Source organism: Opisthocomus hoazin, chromosome 1 (genome assembly GCF_030867145.1).
Source record: "Opisthocomus hoazin isolate bOpiHoa1 chromosome 1, bOpiHoa1.hap1, whole genome shotgun sequence".
NCBI classification, from domain to species: Eukaryota; Metazoa; Chordata; class Aves; order Opisthocomiformes; family Opisthocomidae; genus Opisthocomus; species Opisthocomus hoazin.
This window is the reverse complement of record NC_134414.1, coordinates 137,558,010-137,571,240: the sequence shown is the minus strand read 5'-3', so window position 1 is coordinate 137,571,240 and position 13,231 is coordinate 137,558,010. Positions and strand designations below refer to the sequence as shown.

Below are 13,231 nucleotides of genomic sequence, written 5' to 3'. Positions count from 1 at the left end.
TCAGGCACAGACATGTCTTTAGCTGCATTGAAAAACAGCTCCAGTGATAACACTGGGAACAAGCAGAGGATGAGGATGAAATAAAGCATTTATTTGTGCATGCATTTCCGCTACTCAGTGTCACCCTTGTCAGTGCATGGGACAAAATAGCACTGCACTGTGTTCCAATGGGCTGAGGATAAGTAAGTGCAATTCTAGGTCTGCAGTCCAGCAGATTGTCTTGCAGGAAATTATTGTATTTATCCAGCTGTGGTTTAAAGAATACATAACTACAGAAAGAAAACACTTGTGGTTGCTCTTCTGTACTAGAACTCCTCTTTTGAGTGACTGCAGATATGTTCATCCAGTCACTCCTGCACCACCACAATTCCAGTGGTTTTACTTTAGCAGTATCCAGGCAGGTGTGCTTAAGACCCCTGTCCTCCCAGGTGTCATACATGTGACAGAAAAGAAGACAAAGCATACCCCTCCCTCTCAGTTTGCTCAACTGCACTTGCCTTAGCTGTGCTACATGCCTTTCAGCTTAAAGAAGAGCCTGCAACAATGGTGGGCTTCCACCTAAGGTTTGTCACTTCAAAATAGCTTCATTTGAATGATTGTAATCCCACCAAATGGTTTCAGGAGTTGCAGTACTTGATGGGAAGCTTTCATTTCAGATGGCTCAAAAGCCCCTAAGCCAAAACCAAGCTTTTTAAACTCCTGTGTTCTAAGATAGCTATTCCTGCCAAAGTTTTCCAGTGTCAGCCTCTCACTCCCCCCTTATCCTCAATTGCTTCCTGCAGCTGGAGAGCTCCTTAGTTTATTTAGCAGTTAACCAAGAGCTGCTATTTAGGCCAGTCTCAACCAACCATTTGTCCCAATGGACAGTTCTATACTTTTCTTTCAGAAACTTAGAGTAAGCCAAGCTTGGACCATTCCTGTTACATGGGCCTTTTTTTCTGCTAGAACCACAGGTCCCAGGAGAGGGAGGCGAACAAAGCATGGCAATAAATGTCTTGCTGTCGTGTTGGTCTAGGTAATTCAAAAGCTGGTTCTTCTTCTTAGCACTGGTGATAAATAATCTTTGTTTTTTCCTGCAACATTGGCACTGGTTAAGGAAAACAGTAAGGCGGGCATTAAACATTCTTGGGCCTGAGTGTGCAATCTGATGGCCCTGACATGCTGCAGCTTGTGGATGCTGTTTCTTTGGAGCAGTCTTCACATGAGCAAGCACCTGCCAAACTTCCCTTTTCTGGATGACCTGCAGTTTGATGCCCTCTTTAAAAAGGGTCGAGAGAGGTGTCACAGTGACACGATCTCAGCAGTCGCAGCATCCCTTTCCTATGGTACCACAGCACTGGAATGAAATAAACATAAACATTTATGTCTGACATTATTTGTTCCTCCTCCTCGTGTAGGTAATTATCATCGAAAGAGGAGCTCAAAGGGGACTTTACCCTGCTGGGTTCATCACCATCTCTTCTGAGTACTCAGCCAACTATGCACTTCAGAAGTCTGTTTAAGACCAGCTGAGAGACTACTGTACAGCTTTTTCCATCACAATGGATGGCAGAGATTTTTGTTTGGGTTTTTTTCTTTTTTTTTTTTAAACAGCCTAGTGAGATATGGCCTCAGAGAGACTTTTTTTTTCCTGACAATGCACATTTAAGCATCATGATGCATGCTGTGATAAATCAGCAGATCACATACCAACGTCCTAGAGCTCAAGATGTGCATGTTCCTTTTTTTTTTTTCATGCCAGTGCACGATATGTAGACAGTCAGGGATAATACCACCACGATTCTGATAAATCCCGCTTATCTTTTAAGCCTTTGACTTGATGCTTTGAGAAGAGAGCTAAATGACTAGCTGCTGAGTGACAGCAGAACACACTGAGGGCAGGGGTAGGGCCGATGGTGGGCAATTCTGAGCCGTGTCTGGTTCATGCTGAAGCCAAAATTTTTCTGTGACAGGGTCAGTAGTTAACTATGTGCCTTCCAAACTGTCCATACCATAGCCTGAACTTGTTTGGACATCCTGACGAAAATCAAGTCCAGTTTCTCAGAACAGCCAGCACTCCAGAGAAGGCGCACAATTCTGAAGCCAGTTTAGAAGTCTGCCAGAGCTTTCCATAAGATGGAGCCACATACTAGGAATGCCTGTTTTACTGCCTTTCCTTTAACAGCTGCTGGTGCGAGTGTATGCTGGTAACTGTTCTGCAGGTGAAAATGAAAACCACAGGATAAAGTCCAGAGCCATGCAAAAGCAGAGGTCATAGCTGCTCTAATGATCTTTAGAGATCTTAAGAGTGAAAGGACCACACAGATGTGAGACAACCAGTGAGAAATGAAGAAGTGAAACTATTAGTGGGTCCAGTGAAATTAAAGATTATTTACACAAAATTCATGCCAGTATCATGCCTTCTGCAATAGAATAATATCAAAGGACATTAAATAAAGATTGTTAAGGACTTCTGGGTGTGCAACATACAGGTGTTTACCAAGAAGATGTAATCTGTACTTCAGCTTCATTTGTGTATGCAGGCTTAGAATGCTGATGTTTCACATTCTGTTGGAAGGACCAGGCAGCGTAATGAGCTCTTTGGAGACTTACTTTGGCCTACTAATCTGCTCCTTTGGGGTTTTTTGTTAGAAACCCTGAGCCTTGGCGAGAAGCCCAGGAACACCGCTGTAGCCCAAGGTGTACATGGTGATGGGAAGGATGAGCTAACAAATTCTGCTGTCATTCACACAAGCAGAGGAAGAGTAGACAGCATGTTGCCCCGCAGTGCCTTCTGCCTGTCCGAACCAGTTTCTGGCAAACTAACTCTCTTCTCTTTCTGACAGGTTTCGGGTGAAGCAACCACCTCCACACACAGGACTGAGAGTGATGTACACACCAGGACCTGTAAGTGACACAGAAGAGCTTTTGGTTTTTACTAGACTCGGCTGGCCCTGAGGCCATCTAGGGGTCCTCTCGCACCAGCTGCCAGGGAGTAGAGTACATGATTTGTTTAAAGTTATTTGAAGCGATGCTGCCTTCCACTGTCCCTCTGCTGCCTTCAGCCAAGCACCCTGTGCGCTCCGAGTCTCAGAGCTTGCACCACAATGCTGAGGGATAAACATGTGAAGTTCAGGGGAAAGCAGCAGGTCAAGCACTGACCTTAGAGAGAGCTTTTTTGAAGCAAACAGGATACTCTACCACTATCTCCGAGTTTTCCCATCATTTAGGGTATTTGTTGTATCTGCTCTGTCTTACGCCTAGACTTTATCTCCTGTCCTGATACCTTCAGGAGTTGAACCTAGTAAACCCTTGCCTCAGCCATTTCTTCTCCTGCTTGCAACTATTCTCCATTTCAAGTCTTTTATCTAGCAAAGCACCATAGCACGTGAAATTGTTCCATTAAGTAGGAAGCTTTCATGCTTTCTGCTTTTGTTCAGTCTTTCTCTTCACCTGTGTGTGAATAAAGATTGTGCTGGCCAGTATCCCCACACCATCCAGGTAACAGCAGGCAATCTCCCTATCCTGCTTTTTGGAATCAAGAAGCAGGGCTTGTGCAAGGAGCCAGTGCCAGAAAGCAAGTTAAACCTCCTAGTCCAGAGCCCGAGCCACAACTCAGTACTTATAATTATAGAATAGTTTGGGTTGGAAGGGACCTTTAGAGGTCATCTAGTCTAGCCCCAACCTTCCTTGCAGCGAGCAGGGACATCTGCAACTGGACCAGGTTGCTTAGAGCTCCGTCCAACCTGGCCTTGAATGTTTCCAGGGATGGAGCATCAACCAGCTCTCTGGGCAACCCGTTCCAGTGTTTCACCACCCTCATTGTAAAAAAATTTCTTCCCTATAGCTACTCTAAATCCACCCTCTTTTGTTTAGAACCATTACCCCTTGTCCTGTTGCAAAAGGCCCTGCTAAAAAGTTTGTCCCTGTCTCATTATAAGCCCCCTCTGAGTACTGAAAGGCTGCTATAAGGTCACCCTGGAGCCTTCTCTTCTCCAGGCTGAACAGCCCCAGCTCTCTCAGCCTTTCCTTGTAGGAGAGGCGTTCCAGCCCTCGGATCACCTTTGTGGCCTCCTCTGGACCCGCTCCCACAGGTCCATGTCTTTCTTGTGCTGAGGTCTCCAGAACTAGATGCAGGACTCCAGGTGGGGTCTCACCAGAGTAGAGTGGCAGAATCACCTCCCTCGACCTGCTGGCCACGCTTCTCCATGCAGCCCAGGATACGGTTGGCCTGCTGGGCTGTGAGCGTACATTGCCAGCTGATGTCCAGCTTTTCATCTACCAGTACCCCCAAGTCCTTCTCAGCAGGGCTGCTCTCAACTCCTTCATCCCCCCAGCCTGTATTGATACCCAGGGTTGCCCCAAGCTGGGTGCAGGGCCTTGCACTTGGCATTCTGATCTGCTGACGTGTCAGCCATACCACTCACCTTAGTGTTGTCTACAAACTTGCTGAGGGTGCACTCGATCCCAACGTCTTTGTCCTTGATGAAGATATTAAACAGCACTGGTCCCTGAGGGACACCACTTGTTACCAGTCTCCATCTGGACATCGAGCTGTTGACCACTACTCTCTGGATGCAACGATCCAACCAATTCCCCATCCACCGAACAGTTCACCTATCAAATCCATATCTCTCCAATTTAGAGAGAAGGATGTTGTGGGGGACCATGCCAATGGCCTTACAGAAGTCCAGACAGATGGCTGGAATAATTTCCATTCTCTCTTTCTCTGCACACATCCAGCCCTTTTGTACCTCCCTTTTCTCCCTACCTCTATGTTCTTTTTAGGATGGAATATTATAATTCAGTTGGAAGAGACCTACAGTTATCAGCTAGTCCAACTTCCTGACCACTTCAGGACTGAACAAAAGTCAAAGCACGTCGTTAAGGGCACTGTCCAAATGTCTCTTCAACACTGACAGGCTCGGGGCATTGACCACCTCTCTTTTTGATGCTCTCCCAGCCGTCCCAATTCCCCTGTGGAATCTAGACAGAAATTTAAGGTGAAAAAATGCAAACACCTGGCAGCTTTCTTTCTAACTGCAATGTGAAGAGAGGCTGTTTTGTATAGACCTTTCTAGTGAAACAGATACTGGGCAACTGGCAAGAATGATCATGCGTGCTGGGCACTAAGTCTTTAATTTAATCAGACAATGCAGAACAAGAAGCAGCTCCAAGGAATGCTGGAGGGGACCATGGATGAAACTCGCACCTCACCTGTGAGTAATCCTCTTGTCTCTCCTAGGTGGCAGCAGGCTTGCATGTTGAACTGGAGATAGAGATTTTTGCCATGGTAATTGGAGGGGAAGATACTGATGGCCTTCAAGAAGTTTCCCATGATATTGAAATATTAACAGAAACAGAGACTCTTCTCCTGCCTGTGAGAGCAAATATCCTTTGTTGTCTTACCTCCCACATGGCACCTTCTAGCATCACCCCTGGGAACCGTCCACCTGTCCAGAGCCTTAAGCATCGTTTCCAGTGCAGGCTGCTGAGGTAGCAAGCTTTACTACTGCCCCTTTCAGAAATGCACAAATGGGTGTTTTCAAAAGCACAACAAATGAACAATTTAAGATTCTGACACCAAAAGCCATTTACATCAGAGTAACAAGGTTTTGAAAAGTGGGGAAAGGAAGAATGGTAAACAAAAATAATAGGAACTCTATCCCACCCACCCCACCCCCAATGGAAATCATTTGTAACATTTTTGAACCTATGGTGGTATCTCATGGTACAGCCTCATGAGCAAGGAAATCATGTATCATCCTGGATATTAAGCAAAGGAGACAATCCCTGCATCAGTAGAGACGCAGGCACAGAAGTGCACGATTGCTGTGTGGCTTCCATGGGCTTTCAGTTGTTTAACTGAGGACAGAGGTACAGTAAAAGAAAACAAGCAAAGTCAAAACCCATTATTTCTCCTTCCCTTGTGCTCCAGCAACTATAATTACTTTTTAGATAAAATTACTGGCTCATTTTTTAGGGGCAAGTTCAGAAGAAACAGTAAAGTTCTGTTTTGACTTTTAATTAAATTTACACTTAAAATCCTGGGAGAAGAGGTCTTCTGGAAACCTGTAGAAGAAATAGCAAGGGAACATGCATCCAAACATGTCAGAAACTCCACTCCTGGTAAGGGCCACCCTTACCAAAGAAAGGAGAACTTCAGAGTCATCCGAGTCCGACCAGAGCTTAACAGCAACTCCACTGAGGCTTTATATGCTCTGGAAGTGACACTGAAACTCCCCAAATTTACTTCGTAGTGCCCTAAAGGACTCTTTCCTGCCCATTATTGCAGAGCTGAGCTAGACAGGACTGGTGGCACGGCAACAAAATCAGCTCCCGCTCTGTTCCCACTCACCCAGTTCCTCAGGCACACAGTTGCAGACCGGCCTCCAAAACACATGCCCTTCGCCAGTATTTTACCTCATCTTTAATCTCTGAGCTGAGGGCAGCAGTCCAGATTCAAGTTGTTTCACAGCCTTACTTCCAGAATACTATTTTAGTTACATAACTGTATAGAAATGGCCAGATCCTTAACACCGTATTCCACCTGTGTTAAGCAGTGACATTTATGAGTGCCGCCCACACGGATACCCCCAGGGCGGGATGGCAGCAACAGTCCGGGCAGTTCCTGCCAGCCCCAAACCACAGTTCCGGATTACACTGCCCCGAAAGCTTTCCAGTTAATGTAAGTATGAGATGCAGTGATACCAGCTGTAAATTCAAGTACGGTTGCTTTACCTCCTCTGGGCTTCTGATCCACATCATCAACAAACCTCATGCAACTGACAGCGGAGCTGTCACGCACACGTCACACAGACGTGACAACCTGAGAAAAGGGGAGCACTGGATGACATTAACCAAAGGACTCACTGCGAGAGATTTACCACTACAGCCGCTCAGCTCCGTGGAGGCACTCACAGCAGAGCCTCCCCAGTCCCGTCCCAAATCCTTCCCTTCTCCACATTAAACAAGTCATTGAGCCTTCTGGCAGCAGGAGGCTGGATTTATTGCCGTTAAGCCCTAATAAATCAGCCTCTCTTTAACACTCTTCACTTTCTAAAACCAAGTCTTACTGCTGACCCTTTGACACTGACAGCAAGTCTAATAAGGGACAGGAGCCTTACAGATAGACAGGGCAACCTTAACATGACGCGTTCAAGCACGCACAACCCTCTGCACACTGTTTCACACAGCACATTAACCTTAAAGAAGGCCACTTGGGAAGAGTACAGGAATGCGTTCAGAGCGTGCAGGGATGCGACAAGGAAGGCCAAAGCCCACCTGGAATTGAAGCTGGCAAGGGGTGTCAAAAACAACAAGAAGGGCTTCTTCAACTACGTCAGCAGCAAAAGGAAGGCTAGGGACAATGTGGGGCCCCTGCTGAATGAGGCGGGTGTCCTGGTGACAGAGGATGCAGAGAAGGCAGAGCTACTGAATGCCTTCTTTGCTTCAGTCTTCACTGTGAAGGCCATCCCTTAGCAATCTCAGGCCCTGGAGGTAAGAGAAGCCTGCAGAAAGGATGACCTTCCCCCAGTCAAGGATGACTGTGTGAGAGCTCACTTAAGCAATCTGGATGCTCACAAATCCATGGGCCCCGATGGAACGCACCCACGAGTGCTGAGGGAGCTGCCAGATGTCATTGCTGAGCCACTCTCCATCATCTTTGAGAGGTCCTGGAGGACAGGAGAGGTGCCCGAGGACTGGAGAAAGGTCAGTGTCACTCCAATCTTCAAAAAGGGCAAGAAGGAGGACCCAGGGAACTACAGGCCGGTCAGCCTCACCTCCATCCCCGGAAAGGTGATGGAGCAGCTTATCCTGGAGGTCATCAACAAGCAAGTGAAGGAAAAGAAGGTTATCAGGAGTAGTCAGCATGGATTCACCAAGGGGAAATCATGCCTGACCAATCTGATAGCTTTCTACGATGGCATGACTGGCTGGGTAGATGAGGGGAGAGCCGTGGATGTTGTCTACCTAGACTTCAGCAAGGCTTTCAACACGGTCTGCCATAACATCCTCCTAGGGAAGCTCAGGAAGTGTGGGCTGGATGAGTGGTCGGTGAGATGGACTGAGAACTGGCTGAATGGCAGAACACAGAGGGTTGTCATCAGCGGCACTGAGTATAGTCAGAGGCTGGTAACTAGTGGTGTCCCACAGGGGTCAGTACTGGGCCCAGCCTTGTTTAACTTCTCAGCAAGTTTGCTGATGACACCAAACTGGGAGGAGTGGTAGATAAACCAGAAGACTGTGCTACCATTCAGCGTGACCTGGACAGGCTGGAAAGTTGGGCAGAGAGGAACCTGATGAGGTTCAGCAAAGCCAAATGCAGGGTCCTGCACCTGGGGAGGAACAACCCCATGCCTCAGTACAGGCTTGGGGCGGACCTGCTGGAGAGCAGCTCTGTGGAGAGGGACCTGGGTGTCCTGGTGGACAACAGGTTGACCATGAGCCAGCAGTGTGCCCTGGCTGCCAAGAAAGCTAATGGGACCCTGGGGTGCATTAAGAGGAGTGTGGCCAGCAGGTCAAGGGAGGTTCTCCTTCCCCTCTACTGTGCCCCAGTGAGGCCTCATCTGGAGTTCTCTGGGCTTCCCACTTCGAGAAAGATTAAGAGCTACTGAAGAGAGTCCAGCGGAGGGCTACGAGGATGGTGAGGGGACTGGAGCATCTCTCCTATGAGGAGAGGCTGAGGGAGCTGGGCTTGTTCAGCCTGAAGAAGAGAAGGCTGAGAGGGGACCTTATAAATGCCTATAAATATCTCTAGGGTGGGTGTCAGGAGGATGGGGCCAAGCTCTTTTCAGTGGTGCCCAGTGACAGGACAAGGGGCAATGGGCACAAACTGAAGCAGAGGAAGTTCCACCTGAATATGAGGAAGAACTTCTTCCCTCTGAGGGTGATGGAGCACTGGAACAGGCTGCCCAGGGAGGCTGTGGATTCTCCTTCTCTGGAGATATTCAAGACCCGCCTGGACAAGGTCCTGTGCAGCCTGCTGTAGGTGACCCTGCTTCGGCAGGGGGGTTGGACTAGATGACCCACAGAGGTCCCTTCCAACCCCTACCATTCTGTGATTCTGTGAATCAGGCTCTATGCAGAACGGATAAGTCTTCCCTGCCAACAAGGAATCCTTATGGAGAATTTCTCCTCAAACCACCAGCCAACATGTTTAACATTATCTCACCCCTATCAGCTCAGGCACTTTACAGTACAATCGATGGTGACAGTTCATAAACAGGAACCCTCTGGATATTTATTCTTTCCTCCGCTCAAGAGTCCCCACTTGCCTCATATCTGTAACACTGACATCATCTTTTTCTTTCAGCTTTAACATCTGTGAATCTGCCATGTTATCTAACAAGTCAGTAAAGAAATCCCAGCTGTATCTTATTTCCTCTCCTGTGGAGAAAAAGAAAAGCAACCACATCAGTCAGTTCTCAAAAGAAACTCCGCAGAGACACATGCACCTCTGACTGCTGCATCTGCTCTAGGACTGCCCAGAGTACATCAAACATAGCACCTTTTTTGCCTGTTTAAATATCTTCTTACCTTTTGCAATGTGGAATTTTACCCCCAGAGTAACATGCAATTGTAATGTAGAGGAACAGCAGATATAATGCCTTCCAGCTTAGGGGCTTAAAACCCGGAGCTCATCAGTGAAGGCAATTTAAACAAACTCTCAGTTCGTGTTGAAATGGAAGAGAAGTGCTCACCCAGTCAGTTCACATTTCAGTGAGACACTCCTCTGCCCCAACAGAAATTCTGATCAGTGTCGTCTCCCATTAAAAGCTCCATGTGGAAGGAAATGAACTACGTGGTGTTCACCCATGTGGCTATTCCAGGTGACCATACTTGCCATAGCCAAACATCCCTTCTGTTCTGACTATGTCTTTTTGTGAACTGAGTGATAATTCCTACTGAAGTTGTCTATGGCCACCCCATGCTACCCGAGCAACTGTAGCAAATGTCTCTTCGAACATTCCTCCCCACAAAATCTCCTGGACTCAAAACCATATCCACCTCAAACATGTGAAGGAACTCTGGACTGGTTGGTTTAGTCTCACAAAATATGAAACACTGACACTCCTCGGTTAAGTCCTGTATTTGTCAGCCATCCACAAGTTGAGTCTTTCAGAAGCACTGTGATGACTTTTTAAGTTCTTACCACCTTTCCCAGGTGGTTATCACCAGAGCCAATGATTCTCTCCATTGAGACCTAAGAACTTCCCTGCAATATTAGATTTGATTGCAAATTTGCAGCACCTCCTAGTAGAGACCAACAAGCAAAAATCACTGATGAAGCATCACCTGACCAAATTTAGTCATACCTCATTTATATTTTCTTAGTTATTTCTCGTTTATATTTAAAACATTTCACAAAGATTCTCTTAATATACTCACCATTAAATACTGCGTAGGAAGCTGCCCATGAATGCCTTCAGTATTCCTAAGTAGACTGCCCATCCTGAACTCACAGTCGACTTTTTGCCACTCAATTTGTGAGATAAAAGCAAACTCTTAGTCTAGTTGAAGCCCATGTGAGAACCCTTTCTCATGTGGTTCCCTTCCAACAGCAAGGGTAGAGACCAGTTCTGCTGAAGCTAGTCTGGAGCAATCGCAGTGCTCGCACAACACTTGCGAAGAATCTGGACGTAATTACTGGGTTTGCTTCAACAACTGTACAGAGGTAGAGATGGGGGTTGGTTTTGTCTTTCACGTTAATTTTCTCTCCTCTTTCACTACAGGTCAGAGCCCTAGAAGAGTAACATGAAGATCAGCAATACTGAAATACCTGAATTTTAGTCCCAGCGTTACGGAAACATCCCAGCATAACTTTTTCATTTATTTAATCACATTAACAACAATAAATGTTTTGTCTGTCCCCTATTAATGGGAAAGGTGTTCCAAAAGTTGCACAGCCTTCTGATGTGGCTGTCCAAAATGCAAGCAGTGGAAAAATTACTGTATTTCAACCCCAATGTTTGATACTCTGCACTTCAGAAGAATGCCGAATGGTTCCCAATAGGTATATTTTGTTTTTAAAAAGGGTTAGGTTTCTGTAACCTGCGCTGAGGCACCTGAAATCTTTTTTAAGTACTGAGCATGCACCAGGTGTCACTGAAGTCAACTGTGATTCTTCTAGAAATTGCTGCTGATCTGCTCTGGTCTTCTAATCCCGAAGTTTCTGTTTGCTTTCACAATCGTAGGCTTAACTTTCTGTGTGTTCACCTACCTTTAATGAGCTGCAGACACCAGATAGGGATTACAAGGACACAAAGTTACACTTGACAGAGAGGAATTCACAGAGAGGGAATCTGCTTATATCCTCTTGTTCACTATCAGACATGATCATCTTCAAATGCTCACCTGCCTATCTCTCTTCATAGCGGAGGACTGAGCCACTTGGAGATGGCCTTTTATGCAGTAGTGACCAAAACAGCTCAGTCTCTGTGAAACACCACATTTGTATATCCAAGTGCAGTTCTGCCTTCTTTTTATGAATTCATTTCCAACAAGGTGCTTTCCTGTGCTTCATCCTTTTTTCAGCATGTGACATCCTGAGACAGGGAATTTTTCTTGACACAGGCAGATGACTTGTTCTCATAACACTTTACAGTGACTGAGAATCCCATGATTGGGTATTAAATACCAGCTTTCACCACTATGAAATACGAATGCCAGCTTTGGACTCGCCCATCCACACAGTTAAGTGAGACACATATTCTAACAATGCAGATTTTAAGTTGGCCCAGTATTTGCAAGTGCTTTCCTGCTCAGGTTTGTAAATCCAGGGAATTTCACCTAAGAAAGGGCAAGCTGAGGTGACCAAGGAGATCAGAATTCTAGTGTAGCAGTGGACTGTTGGCACAGGACAGACCTCTTCCGTTTAAAGCATATGATGAGCTCCATCAGTAGCAGTCCAAGTACTGCACTGGTGTTTTCCACTGGCTCACCAGACATGGCTATCTGTCCAGCAAGGTGCCGACACAGATACCCAGCTGTGGACACTGTTTACGCCCTACATACAGATGAGAAAACACCACAAGCAGCAGTGTCAAACTTGATCCAGGATTCCCCAACACCAATGATTTTGCTAGTGACTGCTGATTTCTGCCCTGATGCTTTTCAGTTTTGTGCAGACACAGCCAACAGTCTCCGCGGTCCCCTTGGACGTGCATTCTGGGTACTGAGGCAAGCCACTGTTGCCGGTACAGACTGGTCACAAGTGAAACAAATCAGAAAACCAGTGGGAAAGTGCAATGGGGAAGCCTGTGTCAGCACCGATAGAGAAAGGACAACCACCTTTCACCATGTCAAAGACCTTTGCTTCCAAGGATTCTTCCCAAATCTCAGTGACAGCAAACAAATGAGAATTCCACCTCTTCCAACTTAAATCAAAGGAGACACCTGTCATCATCATGAGAAGACAACTCTGCATCCCAAGTCACTCTTCTATACCACCATCTACACTCTTGTCATCAGTCCCTGAGTTCATGTGCACCTGTGACCATGTTTTTTCTCCCAGGCCTCCCAGAGAATCAATCATCAAACAGCAGCTCGTGACACAGGTTCCATAGCATTTATCTCCCTGGCATTAAGGCAAACAGAGCACATCACACAGAGGCACAGAGTCAACCTTCCCCTTTTGGTACCTGGTTTTGCTATCTGTCTCCTCAGTCATCACTGCTGAAGGTGCACTGTGGTGTCACAAGCCACCCCTCCACTTGTAACCCCTTTCTTTGTTTTCCCAGGGGGCTAGCTCATTTCAGCAGCAGCTGACATGGATACGAGATGTCAGCTGAGATTATCAGCACAATTCATCATCCTACAGTGCCTCCTCTCCCTCCCACTGCAGTAATCTCTCTTACCACGGTCTCCTTTCAAAGGAGTAAAGGAATATAGCAGAATGAAATAGAATAGAATACAGAATACAGAAGAGACTATAGACTAGACTATAGAATATAGACTAGACTATAGAATATAGACTAGACTATAGAATATAGACTGTAGAATAGGTCAGGATGGAAACATGTTTTGAGTGGAACTGTTTCATCACGAGTTTCATCCATATCTGGACAAATACACAAGGACAGAGGCACCCAGAAACAACTAGCAGAGCTGTATGAAGATTGCTGTTTTCCATAAAGAGTCCAAGACCCATCTCCTGGAATTGGAGCATGAAATGCTGCTGTAAATTACCCAGACTCTAAAGAAGCAAGTGCACCATCAGCCCCATGACAAAGTTATTTACTAACAACAG

General features: G+C 46.3%; 1 protein-coding gene across 5 annotated transcripts in view; it reads left to right on the top strand.

Moving 5' to 3' along the window:
* Positions 1-10,848, top strand: part of SPAG17 (sperm associated antigen 17) — a 125,866-nt gene extending 115,018 nt beyond the window's left edge. For 4 of the 5 annotated variants that reach the window (XM_075437750.1, XM_075437742.1, XM_075437760.1 and 1 more), the window contains 4 exons: positions 2,826-2,886; positions 5,225-5,369; positions 6,530-6,667; positions 10,716-10,848. In XM_075437750.1, the coding sequence (XP_075293865.1) occupies positions 2,826-2,886; positions 5,225-5,369; positions 6,530-6,666 (343 nt within the window). In that variant the 3' untranslated portion in view covers position 6,667; positions 10,716-10,848. The remainder of the gene's footprint in view (positions 1-2,825; positions 2,887-5,224; positions 5,370-6,529; positions 6,668-10,715) is intronic. The other variant, XM_075437771.1, reaches the window with a different exon arrangement.
* The last annotated feature ends 2,383 nt before the right edge of the window (positions 10,849-13,231 follow it).